This window comes from Drosophila grimshawi, unplaced genomic scaffold, assembly GCF_018153295.1.
Source record: "Drosophila grimshawi isolate 15287-2541.00 unplaced genomic scaffold, ASM1815329v1 contig_311, whole genome shotgun sequence".
Classification (NCBI taxonomy): domain Eukaryota; kingdom Metazoa; phylum Arthropoda; class Insecta; order Diptera; family Drosophilidae; genus Drosophila; species Drosophila grimshawi.
The window spans coordinates 1494607-1517069 of NW_025063098.1; the positions used below are offsets into that span (position 1 = coordinate 1494607).

At 43.8% G+C, this 22463-nt stretch overlaps 6 protein-coding genes across 9 annotated transcripts; 3 read left to right on the top strand and 3 right to left on the bottom strand.

Annotated features, from left to right (window-relative positions):
* Nucleotides 1-7065: 7065 nt before the first annotated feature.
* On the bottom strand, nucleotides 7066-7739 carry LOC6563197 (protein archease-like). The gene is made up of 3 exons (XM_001990643.3): nucleotides 7659-7739; nucleotides 7569-7593; nucleotides 7066-7493 (listed from the first exon to the last, which is right to left on the bottom strand). The coding sequence occupies exons 1-3, from the start codon at nucleotides 7711-7713 to the stop codon at nucleotides 7103-7105; spliced, it is 471 nt and encodes a 156-aa protein (XP_001990679.1). The 5' UTR covers nucleotides 7714-7739; the 3' UTR covers nucleotides 7066-7102.
* Nucleotides 7740-8211: 472 nt separating this feature from the next.
* LOC6563196 (transcription initiation factor TFIID subunit 1) lies at nucleotides 8212-18209 on the top strand. 4 transcript variants are annotated; one of them, XM_001990642.3, is made up of 15 exons: nucleotides 8212-8485; nucleotides 8548-8888; nucleotides 8948-9088; nucleotides 9157-10027; nucleotides 10092-10475; nucleotides 10534-11251; nucleotides 11332-11604; nucleotides 11668-11886; nucleotides 11955-13821; nucleotides 13892-14034; nucleotides 14105-14435; nucleotides 15855-15953; nucleotides 16723-16911; nucleotides 17171-17260; nucleotides 17410-18209. In XM_001990642.3, exons 1-15 carry the CDS (start codon nucleotides 8295-8297, stop codon nucleotides 17982-17984), a joined length of 6432 nt encoding a protein of 2143 aa, XP_001990678.1. In that variant the 5' UTR covers nucleotides 8212-8294; the 3' UTR covers nucleotides 17985-18209. The 4 variants fall into 4 exon arrangements, with proteins under 4 accessions (XP_001990678.1, XP_032593428.1, XP_032593429.1 ...); XM_032737537.2 differs by lacking the exon at nucleotides 17171-17260; XM_032737538.2 differs by lacking the exon at nucleotides 15855-15953.
* Nucleotides 18210-18539: 330 nt separating this feature from the next.
* On the top strand, nucleotides 18540-19222 carry LOC6563195 (density-regulated protein homolog). The gene has a single exon (XM_001990641.3). The coding sequence runs from the start codon at nucleotides 18540-18542 to the stop codon at nucleotides 19104-19106; it is 567 nt and encodes a 188-aa protein (XP_001990677.1). The 3' UTR covers nucleotides 19107-19222.
* Nucleotides 19124-20078, bottom strand: LOC6564151 (probable peptidyl-tRNA hydrolase 2). Its single transcript, XM_001990640.3, has 2 exons — nucleotides 19827-20078; nucleotides 19124-19747 (listed from the first exon to the last, which is right to left on the bottom strand). The coding sequence occupies exons 1-2, from the start codon at nucleotides 20001-20003 to the stop codon at nucleotides 19376-19378; spliced, it is 549 nt and encodes a 182-aa protein (XP_001990676.1). The 5' UTR covers nucleotides 20004-20078; the 3' UTR covers nucleotides 19124-19375.
* Nucleotides 20079-20442: 364 nt separating this feature from the next.
* Nucleotides 20443-21644, top strand: LOC6564150 (signal peptidase complex catalytic subunit SEC11A). Its single transcript, XM_001990639.3, has 4 exons — nucleotides 20443-20712; nucleotides 20776-21035; nucleotides 21100-21277; nucleotides 21343-21644. The coding sequence occupies exons 1-4, from the start codon at nucleotides 20644-20646 to the stop codon at nucleotides 21391-21393; spliced, it is 558 nt and encodes a 185-aa protein (XP_001990675.1). The 5' UTR covers nucleotides 20443-20643; the 3' UTR covers nucleotides 21394-21644.
* On the bottom strand, nucleotides 21610-22239 carry LOC122322525 (methylated-DNA--protein-cysteine methyltransferase, inducible). Its single transcript, XM_043215143.1, has one exon. It carries the CDS (start codon nucleotides 22237-22239, stop codon nucleotides 21673-21675), a length of 567 nt encoding a protein of 188 aa, XP_043071078.1. The 3' UTR covers nucleotides 21610-21672.
* Nucleotides 22240-22463: the final 224 nt, after the last annotated feature.

Here is a 22463-nt window from a genome sequence, read left to right on the forward strand (position 1 = left end):
TCCTGCCGCGCAGCTGCTGTGAAAGTGAAAAAGTTAAAGACGTCGACCGCTCAGCGACTTTTGCGATTTTTCTTAGCCCATTGTCCCATTGTTGAATGAACCGAGGAAATCTTCGATCCCAGCAGCTGTACATATATACGTATGTATTATGTATCTGGGCAGATGCGGAGAAATGTGCGCAACTGTCTCATAAATTGCACTCGTAATCGATTTGCACAACTTTTCCTCTTGACGGGAGCGACCCAAAGGAGAAGGAAAAATACGACTACATAATTTTATATGCATTAGGCAATTAGATCAGAGCAGCCACAGTGTTTTCTAGATTTATGATGCAGCTGTAGAACTTTCTTCTTTTTCTTCTTTTTTTTTGCCTGCAACCTTCAAGGTATAATCAAATTGAATCGATTTTGTGTAATTATTCAGGGTTTGTTTTTGGGTGCATCCATGAAAATGTCATGGCCCTGTTATTAGAGTGAAAATAATGATTTGGGTATTCGGATGTAAAACATTCAATTATATATTCATAATCAAATGAAATAAATGAAGAAGAATATTAATTTAAATTTTTACTCTTTTCTTAATATACACGTTTCTCCAGCTAGTATTTTACGCTAATCGCTTTTGACCTTCGGTGAATTTTGTGGGCTTTACAATCTACTCTTCTACAACGATTTCTATCTAAGTCGCTGGCTTACGTTTGAACTCGAGCTGAACTCATTTGAACTTTGAAAGCAGCGCGAAGCACGATTCTCAGGCTTGTCGCTGTCGCTGCTTATCAGAAATGCCACAAATGTTGCTGGGTTGCTGGATTGCCGGTTGCTGGGAGTAGCCAAAGAGTCATGCGCACTTTATTTGAATCGCTTAAACATCCGCTTTACGCCTCAACACCGTTTGGGTGACACAGATACATACATTCAACACATACGCATACCTACAATTTTTGCATATGCTTATGAATGTGTGTGTGTGTGTGCGTATTTACATATGGGAACATATTAATCATAACGATTAATCATTTTATCAATGAAGTGCGAAGTCGCATTCGGAGCCGAGCAACAAAAACAAAAATCAACGAAAGACTGTAAAAAGAAATATAAATAAATTTAGCAAAAGCGACTGCATAAAGTGGAGCTGAGAGATGACCCAATTGAGAAGGGAGTGTGGAATGGAATATGAAGTGGAGTCTGTTGTTGTTGTCGATGTCAGCCTCAGCGTCAGCGTCATTCAGTGACGACATCACCCACAAGCACAGCACAGTAGAGCACAGCAGAGCAGAGCAGAGCAGAGCACGGCAGAGCGCACAACAACAAATAAGTTGTCATACAATGATACAATACATGGGGACATGTCTGGCCGCAGTTCTCTCAGTCCGTTTGACGTCCGTTTCTCGTTGCCTCTCTCTCTCTTTCTCTTTGTCTCGTTTCTGTGACTGACTGCAGCAGGAAATCGATGTTGCCGTCATCGTCAGGGCCCTGTTGACGTCGCGCATAACTTTTTGCTCCAATTTGCACGCATCAACAACAAAAACGACGCCAGTCGAAAACGTTCGTAAGTTCGAGTTAAGGTATGCGTGTGTGTGTGTGTGGCTGCGTGCGTTTGTGTGGGAGCAGCAGCACTCTTAAATTCCATATTCCACATTTCTTTTGCGGTGAACGCAGCAGCAGCAGCAGCAGCAGCAATAACAATAACAACATAACCAATGGCAACAATGATGGCGTCGCTGCTGCTGCGTCGAGTTTTGCTTCGTGTGTTCTTCTTGTTGCTTTCGCGCATTTTAAAAATAGCCAGGCCAGCAAACAGTGAACAACAACAAAAAGAATAGCAACAACATCAAACGAACAAGCAACGAGTAGCGACTGAAATGTACCGCAACTAAAATACTCTTTTAAAACAGAGCAGATGAACCAAGACACCAATAATAATATAACAATAGGCTAGCTAGAATAATATACTCAGCTGTTCAAGTCAACATTCATATATAAATATATTAAATGTAGAAGAAATAATACAAAATTTGCAACATATTTACAAATATCCTTATTCTTGTCCTATTCCCAGGCCTATTTATATGAAGAGTTCAATATTCATAGCATACTTTCAGGGTTCGGATTGTAGAACATTTGGCACATTTTCATCGATTCCAACATGAAATATTTGGATATCGCTCGGCGAGCGATTGAATTCTTGACATGTGAACCAAGGCGAGCTACAATTGTAATACGCTCAACTTTTAGGGTATCAAAAGCAGAACGCAACCCAAAACGACAAAAAATAAAAAAAAACAAAAAGTCAACAACAAAAGGCAACAAAAACATATTAATGAAATCGTTTTTAACTCGTTTCGCTTAAGTATTTTCATGCGTTTTGTCGGGGAGACTTGTGTGTGGTGTCTCTTTTCCCCGCTCTCTCGGTATTTCTCGCTCTCTTTCTCTCTGTGTGAGCGCTGCCGCGGCCTGGTTATAAAAAAGTGCAACAACAACTAAATACATACAATATATGATAAAAACAAACACGATTCGATCGACACGACACGACACGACGACCCAAGCAGCAGCAGCGGCAGCGGCAGCGGCGAGTCGGCAATTAAAAAAGTCAAAATCGAAATCAAAATAAAATGCGAGCGTCTTTTGTTGTTGTTGTTGTTGTTGTACAGGTATTTAACGTAGCCTCGTACGAAAATTGAGCGCTGGAAGCAAGTGCGCCATTTGTTTATTAATTGGATTGTGTAAGCCCGATTTGGATGATTCAATTGGCGTTGCCAGATCGCCAGCTCGCGATAACTAATGCACAATTATTTTTAGCGTTCATGCATGGTGGTCTTATCAATATCATTGAGCATTTCATTGTTCACATTTGTTTGTGTTCACATTTTGCCTGGCAGGAAAACCTGATTACAAAGTGTACAAGGAAGTGGCTTTGGAGTTGCCACATGGATCGAAAAGGTTTCTAAATCATACAATCATCATGCAATATTTACAATACGAACCAATCTGAATGAATTGACTATGAAACATCTTTTATTAAAGTTTATATGTATTATACACATGTGCGTATAATACATCAACTGATAACGTTATAATCTAATTCATTCATTGAGTAATTGTCATTAAAATACATACATACATCAGATAATTATATTTGTATATATTTTCAGGCCTTGGTTGAACTTGATTTGAACTTGATTTGATGCTTGCCACAGACTTAGAATCTTATCACACTTCTCTTATACGATCTTCACTCAAGACTTGTTGCATTCCCACGTGACTTTGGAAGAGTAACAGTTACAGCTAATGCTGTGACTGATTCGAGTTTAAGTCAAAAAAATAAAAACAAAATAAATGACGAGCTTGGTACCCCAAAGGGGAAACGACTGCATTTGCTATCACAATTGTGGAGAAACAGTCAATCGCCCTTAAGCCGATGAAGAAAACAAAACGAAAAGAACAAATCATTGCTTCCGTAATGAAAAATAATATCGATATAACGAATTTTGTCCAGTTCGAGCGATAAGCATGAACAATATATATATATATATACTAAGTATCTGTCCATATATATGCATATACAGTGTGTATGTGTGTGTGTGTGTGTGTATAAAAAGCAACTGGGCAAAATGGCAAGAAGTTGAAGAAATCACAGCATTTGTGTGTATACCAAACGGAGAACAGGTAAAGAAGCAACTGGTTCACAAAGCCGACTCACTGAGAATACTGAAGGCCAACCAAACCCAAACCAGCAGCAGAAGAAGAAAAACGCTGTGACCAAAAATATGCAGACTCAAGATGAGTTATATCTGTTGCTTGCCACCTCCCTCTATCCCCCCTTTGCCACTCCACACCGCCACCTGCCGCCGCCTGTGCCAAAAGTAACCACTGCAAATACCAAAAACTGATGACGCAGCGTCGGGTGGAGGTCATCAAACTATGATGACGTCGCAGTCGCTCCGCCACCGACGCGACAGAATATCAAAAAAATAAAAATTAAAACCAAGAAAGAACCTCTAAATTAGGCAAACCGAAGATTACATGCCCTTGAAAATTGAATATAAAATACGATTTTACCTGTAGAAGTTATATGATGTTATATGTTAATCAAATGCTAGTAAAATAATTAAAATAGTAACTAGTGTGTGTAACTAGAATATTGAAAAATAAAACAAGTTTTCCATCCATCAACTCATATTTCGACATATTGTTGCCATGCTAGTTATATGATTTAGTATTGCCTGCAGCAACAAAAGTTTACAATCGAAGTTTCATCAAGATAACTTTAAAGCTATTTCGCATAGTAACAAACAGACACATCGACTGGACTGTTTAAGATGATCAAAAATACAGATTCCTTATGGTTTCAGAGATGTCTCCTTCAATGCGTTACAATACGTAATACACGGGTATGCAAATAAAGGGTGAGCTAAAGCTAAACGACAATTTGTTCAGAAGGGGAGAAGGGACTATTATAAAGCTATATATGTTTCAAGAAAGCAACAAGAATTATTTGTATTTTCCTAGCTTGGTTTTAAAGTTTAACTTGGTCTCTCATCAAATGTGTGCTCAGAGTTCTGCGTTCGTTTTCCTACCATATCTGGGTTAATTGATACACTGATAAGGCGGCAAAACAATGTCTCGAGAACAGTAAAACAGAAATTGTTTAAGGTAAAGCAATTTTGTGTTTCACAAGCAAAACCGTTGAAGACAAGGCTAAATTATTCGAGTATCAGAATTCGAATCGTTTAAGAGTTTCTAAATGCAACCTTCCAGCCAACATTGAGAACTTAGTTAATAAATAGGTCAGCAAAATGTCAAAAATAAGTGTATAATTTACTTGCAAAACTTTTGGTACAATTTTGCTTGCTACTTTTACAGAACTCATTGAATGATGGTATTTTGCAAGTGGGCACAAATAATTGCTGAATTACATGTGCCAAATTATTCGAATTGGGAATGCAAATGAAATGTGACGTCACCGCCCAAGCAATGAATTGGAGTTGTTTGTTCAGTTATAAAGCCGTTAGATTGGTACTCACACACACACAAACACACGCACGCACGGACACATACGCAGCGTGCCATACAAGCAAAAGAGAAAGAGGCAAGAAGCAGAAAAAGAAGAAGCAGCAGGTTGATGGTTGATCGAAAAGCGGGCGGCGAGACCAGTATTGCCACATATCAGAAAAGAGGCTCACAAATAAAATACTTAATGCAGATCGCAGTGTTTGCTGTGTCACAGCCATTAAATATGATTATATAAAATGCGCATTAGAGAAAGTCGCAATGCAAACTCCTTCATTTATTTTTTTGCGCTTTGCGCTTTGCCTTTAGCAGCAGCTGCGCGTCAGCTGGGCATCAGCCACCCGGCATCAGCTACCGACCGGGTGCTTAAAATGAAAATGCCCAGCGCAGCACCCACACACACACACTCGCACTCACATACGCACACATACACACGGACGTCACATTTTTCGCAGCCTCTACATTCTAATACTATGGCATGCACACATTCATACATACCTACCGCATTTTTGTCGTTTCTCTATTTGCCTGGGATATGGATTTTTCTGCCACGTTTTTCACACACTTTTAATTAAGGCAGACACTTGGTTTTGATCTCAATTTGAAGCTGACAATATTACCTTTTGATTGCGTTCAGTTAAATGCCGCTCACTGCACGTTTTCTCAGCGAAAACTGTAGCCTAAAAAATATAAAAGCAAAATGTGCTTCAATGCTTCCTCTTCGACACCATGACAATTGGTGGCTGCAGAAAGAATGAACGAGAGAGACACACACACAACACACACACACACACATAGGGCGAGGGAGAGAGAGAGAGAGGGAGTGAGGCGAGCGAATTGAACAGCAACAGCAGCGAAGTGCGGCCAAAGCGGCGATGATGACGTTACAGCAGCGATGTTGTTGTTGTTGTTGATTTAGGAAATTTATGGTCCAAACGGGGCAAAAGGGCGCCAACTCTGTAAGCGCACTTTCTGCAATATAACTGTATAATTGAGCGAGTACCTGTCTGTGTATGCCAATTTTTAATATATATTTTTTATTTTTTTGGACACTCGCGACTACGCGACGCGTTAACCAACAGCGAGAAATGAACAACTTGTGTACTGGTATTGGTGTCGTCGTCGTCGTCGCCGTTGTCGTCGTACGTGTTGTTTGTTCTTTTACACACACTTTCTTGCACACACAGCGTTGCTTTTTGCGCTCATCAAAGCCGCGACTACTGTGTGAATTCAAAATAGTTTGTAGTTGCTAACAATTTAATGCAAAATGTAGTCGGTACACACGAACGTAAATACATCTGTGCAACACACACATACACATACACATAATGACACACGTACACGCAAACCACAACGTGAGCGGCGGACAGTTTTTGTTGTTTACATTTAACAGCTGTTGATCAGCTGTGCAAACAGCTGTCGGGCGCGCCTGTTAACTGAACTGTTTGTTAAAATGGTAAATGTTGCAGGTAAGTTGACAGCCTTACCATGGTTGTCACCTGTTGCCAATGAATTTCAATTTTAAATTAATCTTACCACCAAAGATTATTTATATCTGCATAGCTACAAAACAACATTCATATCCCCAAAATAATACACATTTTTAGGCAAAAAGGCAAAGGCTAGTTTTTCAGGCAGAGCATTGAACTGCAGTCTGGGAATGCACAAATGGGAGGGTTGTCTGGGAATCAAGCACGTTGCGAATTCACAAAGCCTGAAAAAAAGGGTAGCACGCAGCTCTAATTGCATTTGCAGCCGCAACACACACAAATTTTGAATGCTTCTTGTAAAGTCATTCAGCTATATGTGGCACAACCCCAGGGTTTAATTTTCGTGACTTGGGGTGCAGCTCACAACAGATTTGCAAAGATTTTCGGCACAGTCTAGCGCATTTCTTATTGTATATTAATTTTTTTTCGATTTTTTTTTGGGTTTCTTTTTTCGTTTTTTTGCATTTCACTTATGATTAATGAAGACAGGGATAAATGCAAATTGCATTCAGCGAAGCGGGCAACAACAACAACAACCACAATGTCAAACATATTTAATACCTTTACCTTCTCTCTCTCTGTCTTTTGCCCGCTCGTCACTCAAATATCAATTATAACAAACACTTCGAAATGGCTGCGTTCGACGTCTTGGACCACTTGCATGGCGGAATATGTGATTGCCTTCACCTCGGTGCCCTGCGGATGCTTGCCAAGTTCGAAGGGTTCCCCGTAGCAGCGGCAAACAATCGTAAAGTTGTCCAAATCGAATTTGGTGATTTCCAGTTTCTTGCACACCAAATACGGTTCGGCCGAGAAGAGGAAGAGCAGCTCGTCCAGGAAATGAAAGAGCAGCCCTTCGATGTCATCGCCCTTAGCCTCGATCTCGTAGCACGTCTCCACCGACACGTAATCCAATTCTGTCATGTAGCCAAACATTGCCACACCGCATTGCTCGAACGCTTCCAGCAGCGTGGAGCCCCAGCCATGTAATCTGTGCAAAGAAAGTTGGAAATCAATTTCGTTAAGGATTCAGTTTGCAGTGGAAAACGTGGACGAAAAATCTTACTGCACATCGGCTGTGTGATCGAGATCTGTTAAGGGAGATTAACAGCTGTTAGCTTGCATATATTTCATGTTGTTCTTATTGTCTACTCACATTCATATTTAGTTTCGGGCAGCAGAAAGTTCTCCTTGCTAAATTCAACCTCCATTGCTTTAAGAGCTTAATTCGTTCGATGATTTCGTCAGTATGACAAATAATGTAATGTATTTAACCCAAAACAGCTGTTTTATTGTTTAAATGTCCCGACAGGGAAATTATAACAGCAGCAAAACAGTGCCGGCAAAATTTGTTCCCGTGAAATGTTAATAACAGCGGTAGGCATATGCTGCTAGTTTTGTTCTTTTTCAAAAAATAACAAAATAAAAACTCAATCTGAATATCGAAAGCCTTGCTTCAATTAAAATAATCTTCAATTAATATAATCAAAATAATCTTGATTTGGATTGCAATGATCAAGGTTGAAACACACAGGTTGAAGTCTTAGCTAATGTTAAGTCATTTCTGTTAGCTGCCTATCGCCATATCGAAAACACAGCAAAAATTGGGTAACTTTCACGTATTTCGAAACTGCCACACTTTTTTAAACAACTGCATTTCAGCAAAAAAAATTTCTGTTCAATAAAAAAATTATATTTACGTGCATACTTAAAATAAATAATGGTAGAATATTACACGTGTGCACCAACGTAATACACAAATTAAGTTGAGCACAACAGAGCACAAAGAAGCATGGACACCGCATCGGATAACGACAGCGATGAGGGCTCCATCGGGGGCAACGCTGCAAACGACATGGGAATCGATCTGACCGGGATCCTCTTTGGGAACATCGACTCGGAGGGCAAACTGATGGACGACGATGATGACAAGGGCAGCGCATTTGATGCCGAATTGCGCGAAAATCTAAGCTCCCTCTCCAAGTTGGTTTTTGCTTTTGTTTTTATACATAAATGTATTATATATGTGATTGATCCACTTGCAGATTGGGACTCGATTCGCTGTTGAGCGAAGTGATCGATCAGAACGATGGAGGCGTGAACTCGGACGATGATGTCGATGAGAAACCGGCGCCAGAGACTGCCGATGGTTTGAGCGCTTTTGACGCCTTGAAAGCAGGTCTGAGCAGCAGCGAGACGTCTGAGGATGGGGCTATCAAGGCGCAAGATGATGCCATCGACTATTCGGACATCAATGAGCTATCCGAGGACTGTCCGCGCACGCCCTCGCCTCCAGTAAAGCCAGTAGACGAGGCAACTACCTCGGCATCCACATTCGATGACCTCGAGGATGCCATACCAGCCACAAAGGTGGAGGCCAAACCGAGTAAGTAGCCAAAGCGCATTGTTTAAGCTTGAATTGTACAAAATGCCCGCCATTTACAGCCAAGGATGACAAGGAGCTGATGCCGCCGCCTAGTGCACCAATGCGAAGTGCCGGCACAGCGTCCTCGGGCAGCGAAGAATCACCCACCAAACCAGGCACCAGCGATGCATCAAGCGAATCCAAATTGAGTGACGCCAAAGGTTTGACTTCAATATATAAATATACCCTATAATTGAATATAATTATCCATTATATATTCCATATATAGCTGAGGCCGATCGACGTCTAGATACTCCCCTTGCTGACATACTACCCTCCAAATATCAGAACGTCAATGTCTGTGAACTGTTTCCCGACTTTCGGCCGCAGAAGGTGCTGCGTTTCTCGCGCCTTTTTGGTCCCGGCAAGCCGAGCAGCCTCCCCCAGATTTGGCGACATGTGCGCAAACGTCGCCGCAAGCGTAATCAGTCACGCGACCAGAGGCTGACCAACACGGGCGGCTCGGACTCGCCCAGCGATACGGAGGAGCCACGTCGATATGGCTTTAAGATGCACTTTGGGCCGGAACCGACGCCGGCGCAGTGTATGTCCGACGATGAGGACAAGCTGCTCAGCGACCTGAACAGCGAGGATGTGCGCCAGGAGGGCCCCGACAACGGCGAGCCCAATGATCAGAAGCCAAAGATCGCCGACTGGCGCTATGGACCCGCGCAGATCTGGTATGACATGCTCGAGGTGGCCGACTCGGGCGACGGCTTCAACTATGGCTTCAAGACGAAGCAGCCGGCATCATCCTCGGCCCTGTCCAAGTTCAATAGCGATCGCAAGGCAGCGAGTGCTGATCATGAGGCAGCGGATCGGGATGTCAGCCTGGCAGACGATGCATTCTTAATGGTATCCCAGCTGCGTTGGGAGGACGATGTCGTCTGGGATGGCAACGATATCAAGGCAAAGGTGCTGCAGAAACTGAACTCCAAGACAAATGCAGCCGGCTGGCTGCCATCGAGCGGATCCCGCACAGCCGGCGCCTTTGGTCAGCCGGGCAAGACGGCGCTGCCGGTGGGCAGCGGTGGCAACAGTGGCGGCAACAGCGGCAAAACCAACTCTGCCAGTGGCTCAACCAAAAAAGCACTCCAGAGGTAACTTTGATCCATTCCCTATTCGAGCATGTCATGTGGTTTTAACTCTTTCTCTGACTTGCAGTGCGGCGCAGAATAAACAAGTGGAGGTTTTCGACGATACGTGGTACAGTCTGTTTCCTGTGGAGAACGAGGAGCTCATCTACCACAAGTGGGAGGACGAGGTGATCTGGGATGCCCAACAAATGAATCGTGTGCCCAAGCCGAAGGTCTTGACTCTGGATCCCAATGATGAGAACATTATACTCGGCATACCCGATGACATTGATCCATCCAAGATTAACAAGAACACCGGACCGCCGCCCAAGATTAAGATACCACATCCTCATGTGAAGAAGTCAAAGATTCTGCTGGGCAAGGCGGGCGTTATTAATGTGCTGGCCGAGGACACGCCACCACCACCGCCCAAAAGCCCTGATCGCGATCCCTTCAACATATCCAATGACTCGTAAGCCTTTCTATTCGGAGCTCTGAGTTCCCAGCTTCATTTTGGTTTCCTTTTGCAGCTACTACACACCCAAAACGGAGCCGACGCTGCGCCTTAAAGTGGGCGGTGGCAATCTTATTCAGCACTCGACGCCGGTTGTGGAGTTGCGTGCTCCGTTTGTGCCCACGCACATGGGTCCGATGAAACTTCGCTCCTTCCACCGGCCGCCGCTCAAGAAGTTCTCTCACGGACCGCTAGCGCAGACGATATCGCATCCGGTGCATCCGCTGCTCAAGCTGATTGCCAAGAAGGCCAAACAGCGCGAAGTTGAGCGCATTGCGTCCGGTGGCGGTGACGTGTTCTTTATGCGCAATCCCGAGGATCTAAGCGGCAAGGATGGTGACATAGTACTGACCGAGTTTTGCGAAGAGCATCCACCGCTGATGAGCCAGGTGGGCATGTGCTCGAAAATTAAGAACTACTACAAGCGCAAGGCCGAAAAGGATAGCGGTCCGCAGGACTATGTGTACGGTGAGGTGGCCTTCGCTCACACCAGTCCATTTCTGGGCATACTACATCAGGGACAGTGCATACAGGCGCTGGAGAACAACATGTACCGAGCACCCATCTATCCCCATAAGATGGCGCCCAACGATTTCCTGATCATACGGACGCGCAACAGCTATTGGATACGTGTGGTGAACGCCATCTTCACCGTTGGACAGGAGTGTCCACTGTATGAGGTGCCCGGACCCAACTCGAAGCGGGCCAACAACTTTACCCGTGACTTTTTACAGGTATGCAAGAATTGCTGACTGAAGATTGATTCAAGTAATGTGTTCAAGACATGATCATCATCATCATCATCGCTTTCAAGGTGTTCATCTATCGACTGTTCTGGAAGAGTCGCGACAATCCACGTCGCATACGCATGGACGATGTGAAGCGCGCCTTTCCGGCGCACTCGGAGAGCAGCATACGCAAGCGTCTGAAGCAATGCGCCGATTTCAAGCGCACGGGTATGGATTCAAATTGGTGGGTGATCAAGCCAGAGTTTCGACTGCCCTCCGAGGAGGAGATACGAGCCATGGTGTCGCCGGAACAGTGCTGCGCCTACTTCAGCATGATTGCCGCCGAGCAGCGCCTGAAGGTGAGCTGGCCACAAGAATATCATTTATATATGTGCCGATATATGTATAAATCGCATTTGTAGGATGCTGGTTATGGTGAGAAGTCGCTGTTTGCGCCGCAAGAGGACGATGACGAGGAGGCCCAGCTGCTCGACGATGAGGTCAAGGTGGCGCCCTGGAACACCACGCGTGCCTACATTCAGGCCATGCGTGGCAAGTGCCTGCTGCAGCTCAGCGGCCCAGCCGATCCGACGGGCTGTGGCGAAGGCTTCTCCTATGTGCGCGTGCCCAACAAGCCAACGGTGCGTTATTGGAAATTAATGTTTTATCTTTATCTAGCTGAATATTGATTCCAAAAATCTGTGTATAGCAATCGAAAGAGGTGCAGGAATCGCAGCCGAAGCGCTCGGTAACCGGCACCGATGCCGATTTGCGACGCCTGCCGCTGCAGCGGGCCAAGGAGCTGCTGCGCAAATTCAAAGTGCCCGAGGAGGAGATCAAGAAGCTGACACGCTGGGAAGTCATCGATGTGGTGCGCACTTTGTCCACGGAGAAGGCCAAGGCCGGCGAGGAGGGCATGGACAAATTTTCGCGAGGCAATCGCTTCTCCATCGCCGAGCATCAGGAACGCTACAAGGAGGAGTGTCAGCGCATATTCGATCTACAGAATCGAGTGCTCGCCAGCTCCGAAGTGCTGTCCACGGACGATGACGAGTCCTCTGCTTCCGAGGAGTCTGATCTGGAGGAACTGGGTAAGAATCTTGAGAATATGCTGGCCAACAAGAAAACATCCACACAGTTGTCGCTGGAGCGCGAGGAGCAGGAGCGTCAGGAGCTGCTGCGCCAGCTTGAAGAGCAAGGCGATGGGGCCAGCAAGGCGTCCAAGGCGAAAGAGGATGCCACACAGCAACCGTTGAACAACAGCAATCAGGGACGCATCCTGCGCATAACGCGCACCTTCAAGGGCACCGACGGTAAGGAGTTTACGCGCGTGGAGACGGTGCGCCGCCAGGCGGTCATCGATGCATACACCAAGATACGCACCACCAAGGACGAGCAGTTCATCAAACAGTTCGCGACGCTCGACGAGCAGCAGAAGGAGGAGATGAAGCGCGAGAAGCGGCGCATTCAGGAGCAGCTGCGTCGCATCAAGCGCAATCAGGAGCGCGAACGTCTCGCTCAGCTCGCGCAGAATCAGAAACTCCAACCGGGCGGCATGCCCACCTCTCTGGGCGATCCCAAGAGCTCAGGCGGGCATGCGCACAAGGAGCGCGATAACAGTCACAAGGAAGTGAGTCCGTCACGTAAAAAGTTCAAGCTGAAACCGGATCTGAAGTTGAAGTGTGGCGCCTGCGGCCAGGTTGGTCACATGCGAACGAATAAGGCGTGTCCATTGTATACGGGCATGCAGAGCAGTCTGTCGCAGTCGAATCCCTCGTTGGCCGACGATCTGGACGAGCACAGCGAGAAAGAGACAAACATGGACGACGACGATTTGGCCAACGTGGATGGCATCAAGGTGACGCTAAGCAGCAAAGTGCTCAAGCGACACGGCCAATCCCAAGACGAGGCCAAGCGGCGGGGCGGCCTCACGCTCAAGGTGCCCAAGGATGCCATGGGCAAGAAGAAGCGGCGCATGGCCAATGATGTGCACTGCGACTATTTGCAGCGCCACAACAAGACGGCCAATCGGCGTCGCACCGATCCGGTTGTGGTGCTCTCCTCCATACTGGAGCACATACTAAACGAGCTGCGCTCCATGCCGGACGTTACACCATTTCTGGTGCCGGTCAGTTCGAAACGCGTGCCGGATTATTATCGAGTGATCGAGAAGCCCATGGATCTGCAGACGATGCGCGAGTATATTCGTCAGCGACGCTACACCAGCCGCGAACTGTTCCTTGAGGATCTCAAACTGATCGAGAACAACTCGGCGATCTACAATGGACCACAGCACACCTTCACCGTGGCCGCGCGTGGCATGTTCAACAGCTGCTTTGAGCTGTTGTCGGAACGCGAGGATAAACTAATGCGGCTGGAGAAGGCCATCAATCCGCTGCTGGATGATGACGATCAGGTCGCACTCTCCTTCATTTTCGAAAGGTTGCACAATCAGATCCGATTACTGCCAGAGAGCTGGCCATTCCACAAGCCCGTTAACAAGAAGGCGATCAAGGACTACTACACAGTCATCAAGAAGCCCATGGATTTGGAAACTATTTTCAAGAATATTGAAAGTAAGTTTACTACTCACCCAAATGCTAACCTACAACAAATTACTGAAACAATATTATACCCCATTTCCAGATCATGTCTACCACAGTCGCGCCGAATATCTGGCGGATATCGATCTGATTGCCTCCAACTGCGAGCAGTACAATGGCAGCGAGGCCCAATACACCAAGAATGCCAAGAAGATAGTGGAGCATGCGCATTCAGAGCTGCAGAAGGTAAGTTGCATTGAGCTTTGGAATTCACGTAAAGAATAAGATAGCTAATCACATGCCGTATCTAAAAAAGGTGGCCGATCACTGCTCGCAGCTGGAAGAGAACATAAAGAAGACACAGGAGCAGGCCAGGGCAAATGCACCCGAATTCGAAGAGGCCTGGGGCAATGATGAGACCGATTTGTCTCGCAGTCGCGCCAGTTCGCCTAGCGATGATTACATTGATGTGGAGGGCCACGGCGGACTGGGACTTGTGCCCGCCAATTCCATACACCGCAGCATGGGCGCCGATAATAATCTCTCACACACAATGACCTCGTTGCGCAAGCCATCGACACCATCGGGTAGCGAGGTGAAACGAGGACGCGGTCGTCCACGCAAGCAACGCGATCCCGTGGAGGAGGGTATGTCACATCCCATATTCCATATGCAACGATACTATATATTATATACCATACTAATACTCGTGTGATCGAACTGGAACTGGTCTTGCATCAATTCACATAATTACATAAGTGCATACATACATTTCCCTTGGTCCTGCTTACTACTGTTAATGCTCATGCCTCTTCATGTATATTCCTGCATATTCATCTATATATATATATAATATATATATGTGTATATATGAAGAATATTAGCTAAGGATATGTACATATGCTTGTTACACAAAACACTGGTTACGGTCCACAGCGTTCGCTCAAATTGCTATTACTAATCCCAAAATTAATCAATGAATTTAACAACCGATAGCTAAGGAATTAAAATATTTCTATATTAGTATTGATTATAGTTAATTTGATGCAAGTCAACACGAAATATTAACATTTAAACAAGTCTTGTGCCATTTAATATTAGTTCAATTTGCATATTAGGTGCAGTTTACTATTGTTGTAGTTCTTTAACTGTATTTTTAGTGCGTAAAGTACTCTTAAATTAACTGATGCTAAAACCATATATTGGTAGAAACAAGCTAGATCGCTCGACTAGGAGATACCCTGCATCCAGCTGTTTATAATTTATGGTAGACTTGCTGATTCTAATTAGTTCACTATGAAAATACGCTTTGCTTAGCAAAATAAGTGTTTCTTATCCAGTCGTAATGCAATTGTTGTAGTTCAAATGCTAAATTTAATGAACTTAACCTGCCTGTAATTACGATTTGTATATTATATGTCTCCAGTTCTTATAGTGCTTAGGATTGACTTGACCGATAGACGGCCTTGGTTAAATCGACTCTGCTGTTGATGCTAAAACAAAAAAAAAAAAAATTGCTTTTGGGTTAAGGTTAGCTGAGATCCAATTTAGATATAGTCTGCCTTAAGATACAAAATTTAAATAGGTTTAAGATCACCAAAGGATATGTTTGTTGTAGGATTCTGGTGGTTGTTGCTTGAAATGCATGGATATCAAACACTTTACACAAGTCATTTACTAAGTCAGCTTCCCCCACGTACCCCCCACATACCCCCCCTGTCTGCTCATGTGTGTGTAGCTGAGATTGCAATGCGATAGATAAAAGATACACGTACTTCACCCGATTATAGAAGACTCTATGCCGTTTGTAGGGAAATGCACATTTGCAAATTTGCTTCAGATAAATGTATGTGCTCGCTGTTTAACTACAATGCAATTATTTGCTCGTGATTATTTTTGTTGTCAACATTTTCGTTATTTCAAATCAAAAAAAAAAAAAATAATTAAAACAAAAAAAAATAAACAACAATGGAAATTTCATAATTGCAAGCCGATTTCAATGTATACTATTTAATCGTCATCTACTCTATGAAAAAAAAACGCAATTGCTAACTTTTATTTTCTAGTCAAAAACTCGAACCCGATTAAACGTGGTCGGGGTCGTCCCCGGAAGGACAGTCTTGCCTCAAATATGAGTCAGACACAAGCTTACTTTCTGGACGAAGGTAAGCCCAACATCTACGGAGTTAATACCATGCGCAATAACCATGCGTACCACAGCTTTAAGCCACCCACCCACCCACTCAACAAATGCACACAACACACACACAACACACACATCCTCCAAATTAATTTTGACTTTAGCACATTTTTATTACAAAATACTCTTTCAACACACACTCACACTAATCAGCGCCCACACACATCAACAAAAGCTTTCATATTTAATTTCGCATTGGTTTGGACTGTATTTCATTTAATTACATACATTTATTACATTAATTAAACATTCATTTAGCACTTGCCCGAATATTTATAGTCCTGATGTTTTGTACATTTTATATTTCGTTTTTTTCAGCATTTAAAAATGCATTTATTTATGGTTCACAAGAAAACGTCACCCGTTTTCCAATAAAATGTTTTCAAAATTGCTTTGTGACTATGCCAAGTCTTTTATATGAATTACTTAGCTTGGTTAAAACTGAATTAGTTTTTGAAAAACTTCTAATATTTTAAACTAACCATATTATATATTCCATATTTGATCGATTAATGAATGGAATGGAAATTAATGAGTACATCTACATAAACGAAAAACCTCTGAAAATATTTAATGCCACTTTGTTTATATTTTTAACGAAACAAATTAATCATTTTTTATAATGTTTTGCCTTAATTTATTCGAGTTTCTTTCAGTTATTTGGTAATTGTTAATTGTCAAGTACTCAATGTTAATAAACGCCTATAACTTTTAATTTGTGAACGATATGTTAGATCTGCAATGCTCCACGGACGACGATGAAGATGATGAGGAGGACTTCCAGGAAGTGTCTGAAGATGAGAACAATGCGGCCAATATTTTGGATCAAGGCGAGCGCATCAATGCGCCCAGCGATACCATGGACTACATTGATCCCAAGAACATCAAGACGGAGATTGACATCGAGACGGAACAGATGGCAGGTGGGTGAATCGATTGATTATATCCAAATGTGCACATTTATGTGTTTCGTGTGTGTGTGTGTGGTTGTGGTTGTCTTAAGTTTACATCTAATCTTTGACCATATGTTTGATTGATTGTTTATCTTCAATATGATTTACGTAACTTTTCGACTTTTCGACTTTTCGACTCTTCAATCTAAATGTTTTCTCTGTGTGCTTGGATTCTGTTTCTCAATTCATGTATTTACTTTTGCTGTTTGCGTTCATCATTTAACAATAGAGGAGCAAAGCGGCGAGGATGACAGCCAGCAAGCGGCTGAAGCTATGGTGCAGTTGAGTGGCGTTGGCTACTACGCTCAACAGCAGCAAGGTTCATATTACCCAACAAATTCTCTTGCCCTTTTAATGTTTCTTATTAAATACGCATAGTCAAAGCGCACGGCTTGTTTATTTCAAAAATACCACCATCCTTCTGTCCCATCTGAAGCCATAGCTTATTGTCTTTCGTTCATTTTGCAGATGAGTCCATGGATGTTGATCCCAATTATGATCCGTCCGATTTTCTGGCCATGCACAAGCCGCGCCAAAGCTATGCAGAGAACTACAATGCACCGGGCGCCTTCTCTGATTTCATGTCGCAGTATCAGGACGACAATGGGCAATACAATCCGCCCGAAGCCAGCACCAGCGCCGCAGCGGCTAACATGGCTGCACAGGATGAGGAACTGGCCACGACGGGCAACGACAATGGAATGGGCATTGATGAGGATCTGGACATATCGGAGAGCGACGAAGAGGATGATGGCGGCGTGCGCATTAAGAAGGAAGTCTTTGATGATACCGAACTTACTGACCATCATCATAATCAGCAGCAGCAGCAGCATCAGCAACAGCAGCAGCAGCAATCGCAAATATATCAATTGGATGCATCCAATGAGCCAGTGCAGCCGGTCGACTATCAGCCGCAGCAAGCAGATTTTCAGCCCACCCAGGAGCTGGAGCAACTGCACTCCCAGCCACCGCAGCTCATCCAACAGCAGGCGGAGCAACCGCCTCAGCAAGCGGAAAATGATTACGACTGGCTAACTTTTTAGACTTTAGCGTTCGTATTGATTTAATAATCATTGCTTGCAACAACATATTCTTCTCTTTTAGTCATAAGTCTATAAAGTGAAAAAGTGAAATTATTCATTTGCAACTGGACTGTCCACGACAATTCAATGTAATAATATTTTTATATTTAAGCCAGGCTTTAACATTTATAATTCCCTACTTAATAAATGAGTGTTCAATTTGAACATTCTGCTGTTTTAATTCAATCTACTGTATTTCCTTGTAATACTATTTGAATTTAAGAATTGCTTTTTATTTTTGCGATCAGCATTGAAATGTGATATTTATCTTATTGCCTGGGAGCCTAACAAATTTTAGCTTATTAATCAATCTCTTTGTTTATTGTTGTTGTTGTTGCTGCACAAATTGCAATATAAAAATGCCTTTGTGTTACTACCGATGGAAGTAAATATTTATTATTCGAAAGGCGCTTATTTTTCGAGGCAAGCCTTGTTTATATGTATCAAATTCTAAACGTTAAAAATCGTTCGGTTGAAAATTACATTTATGAGAACAAAAAAAAAACCTAAAGCCAAATGGGCGAGTGCGTTGAGTCATTGGACACCAACAACAAATACCCCATTGTCGTCAAGTATTGCGGACACTGTTCCATGCCCATCGAGTATTGTGAGTTCTATTCCGAGTATGACAAGTGCAAAGAGTGGCTGGCAAGAAACTGCCCCGAAGAATATGAGAAACTGATGCTTAGGGAAACGGAGGCAGCAACTGCCTCTGGCCTGGATGCGGACAAGAAGAGGCAGAAGCGTGGCGGCAAGGGAATGCTGCGCATCAAGAAGGGTAACTGCGTCGATGATGATGCAGCACCCAAACCAATTTGCCTCTCCTGCATGACTCGCAGCAAGAACAAACGGGTGACCATTGTGGCCGGCCTGGCTGCATACAAGATCGATTTGCGGGCAGCGGCCAAGTTCTTTGGGAGTAAATTTGCCTGCGGCTGTTCGGTGACCGGTGACAATGAGATTGTCATACAGGGCGATGTGAGGGAGGAGTTGTTGAAAGTCATACCCGAGAAGTGGCATGAGATACCAAGGACTGTTATAGACGATTGTGCCGAGGCGAAAAAGAGTCAACAGCATCAGTAACAAGATTTGAACAAGGATTTCAGTTAAGAAAGAGACAGCTTCACCACTAGGAATTTAATATGTAGTAATCGCTCAGTTTTACAATAAACGCAATAAAGTAGTAGATCCTAAATTAACTTGCATGTCACAGTCAGTGTGGTGGTTGATTTGCACACCACATGCTCCCCACATTGTATTGAGAATTGAGGGTATTCCAATCAGCCTGCTCTGCACGCTAGTTCAGCTGGGCAGGCAGGCAAGGGGCATCGCGGCTGATGGATTATTAAACCTTACAATAGCTTCAAATGGCCAGTGATGCGATCGATGTCGACAGCAGCAGCGGGACCCACTGCCAGCACAGTCTTTGAATTGGGCTCGATCTGGGTGCGTCCAGCGTCGCGTATGAGGCACGTGTTCAAATGGGATTGTTCCGCCGCCCGTTTGATTACCATCAGTTCGGCTTCGTTTTCGACGCGCACAGCGATCTTGGCACAGCCGCAGTTCTCCCAGGCACGCAGCAGGCGTGGTGTGCGGGTCACAGCTCTTTGGTATGCCCCAACGGCTCCATGGGAGCACTGGGCAGCTATCTTCCCCTTGCCCATTTTGAGGTCGTTGCGCACGACCAGCACCATTTTATAGTTGTCGTTAAAGCCCATGACGGTCTGTAAATACGCACGTTTTATATATACACATGACATATATGTAAAACTATATATTGCTATTGCTAGTCTTTATTTGCACCTTGTCGGCTATTGGGGCAGCTGCTCCTTCTTCTTCGTGACCCGCTGTTGACGGTGTGTCGTCAATTTTTGCGCAAGCCTCGCCACGCTTTAGGGCATATTTGTAACCGACGAAAAATGATATCATCACAGCCAAGCCATTTATAATTTGTGTTGTGTCCAACAGTTTATCACCCATTCTTGCTATAATTTTTTTATAATGCCGTGAAATATGCGAAGAATGCGTGCAAACCGGGCACACCGATGTACGAATATGGATTTCAAAATATCGTGAAAAGCAGTGTTGCTGTGCTTCAGCTTTGCTTTTTTTTTATCGGCTTTGGGCACCCTTAAACTTTAACATTGGCCCAAATTGGTATTAACATAGCTCCCTAAATTGTTGTCGTTAATATTGTCGATTCTATCTTTGAAGTTTTGTGTATAAACTTAAATTTTTGCTTTGCTCATGCGCAATAGTCGCCACTATGGTTTAATAAAAAAAGATGAGCTAATTTTAAGTAAGGACCGCTAATAAATTTGAATTCAATAAACGAACCATAACATCACAGCTGCTTTGATAAACGTGCATTTGTACTCGATAGTGCGTTTGAGTGCGTTTCACGTATTTATTGGGACTAATTGTGGGATTTTAGTAGCTTATTGACGCGGTCACACTGTTATCCCTACTGACGTGTCGGACTAACGCGTCGTATGTCCGGCGATATACAACCTGTAATTTTTTTGCCTTCGTGGAACTTACAGTGAAAAATCTTTTTGCGACAAAGAATTGATCATTTGTTGTTCTTAAGAAAGCGTAAAGCAAATACCAAATTGCAACCATGGGCTTGGCCAGTATGTTGCAAGTGGATGAAATGCTGGGCGACTTCAATCGAATGAACAAGCGTCAGGTAGATAGCAGCAGGCGCCGCCTACAAGCCAAGCTCGCGTTACTAAATTTGAATCCATTTCAGTCACTGTACCAGGTGCTGAGCTTTGCGATGATTGTCTCCTCGGCGCTGATGATATGGAAGGGATTGATGGTAGTGACCGGCAGCGAATCCCCAATTGTTGTTGTGCTGAGTGGCAGCATGGAGCCGGCATTTCATCGCGGCGACCTCCTCTTCCTTACCAACTACAAGGAGGAGCCGGTGCGTGTGGGCGAGATTGTGGTCTTCAAGGTGGAGGGACGCGACATACCCATTGTGCATCGTGTCATCAAACTGCACGAAAAGTATGATTCAATTGTTTGTGTGGTTCTCATTTAAACAATTAGTAATTGCGCATAAATATAACAGGGAAGACGGCACCGTCAAGTTTCTGACAAAGGGCGACAACAACAACGTCGATGACCGAGGACTGTATGCGCCGGGCCAGCTGTGGCTCACTAAAAGAGATATTGTGGGTCGTGCCAGAGGGTTCCTGCCCTACGTGGGAATCATCACAATTTTCATGAACGAATACCCGAAAGTTAAGGTAAGTAGAAAATGAGGCAAGCTATATGTTAAATCAACTAATGTTTGTTATTTTGATTTTTGCAGTGGGCTATACTTTCGATTCTGGCAATATTCGTGCTGCTGCATCGAGAATAGTAGCACTCCGTACATAAGCTAGTTACAATTTAAGTAGGATCTGCGGGCAATGTGATGCCAAGGATGAAGAAGATGTTGCACAATCTCGAGCCTGTTTGCATTTCAGTTGATCTACGTGTATCCAATTTGATGTGCATTTTGTAATTTGTTTTTATAAGACACACCCCCCACACAAAGAATAACAACACATTAGGTTCAAATTAAAAGAGTCCAGAGTTGAATTTCAATAAAAAAGAATTTTTAAATACGTATATTATCCAAATGAATCAAGTTCCGTATTTATGTGAATGCTTCATAATCCAAAAGCGCGCTCTTCAGCTCTGCGCCCCAGTGGTATTTTAATGCACCATTTTTGGAGACAATGCGATGACAGGGTATTAGTATCGTCACAGGGTTCCTTGCCACGGCACTGGCCACAGCCCGTACGGCTTTGGGTCGATCCACAAGTTCGGCCAGCTCTGAGTAGGTGCATGTCGATCCAGACTTCAACTTGACCAGTTCATTCCAAACAGACAACTGAAGATCTGTTCCCCGAATGGCTATATCAATAACAGCGGCATTTTCCTTTTCGTCAAATACCACCTTGCTGCACATTTCAATGGCCACTGCATCCTGTTTGAGTTCAGCTTTTGGCCAGCGTTGACGCATTTCTTCGAAAGATTCATCGTCGTCATTTTGCACGAAATTCAACAGGCAAATTGCGTCGCAGCTTTTGCCGGCCTTTTGAATTGGCGTTAGCCCAATTAATATTCGCCCAAACTTTGTGTTAATAAAGCCATATTTGATAATTGCCGGAATTTTCTGCAATGGCGTCAAAGACATTCGTAAATGTTGATTTACCCACATTTTGAGTTTGATAATTTAAAACTTTAGCTTACTCTCTACAGAGTGTGACCGTAGTTGCAAATCGAAAAAAAACTAAATCAGCAAATAAGCCCTTGCTGCCCTGCGAAACTCGATTTTCAAATTATCGATTACTGTATCGATAGTATATTCGATTAAATTCAGTGTGTATACAATCAATATTTAAATAGAAAATCCTTCTTCATTTATTAAAAGATTGTCATTTA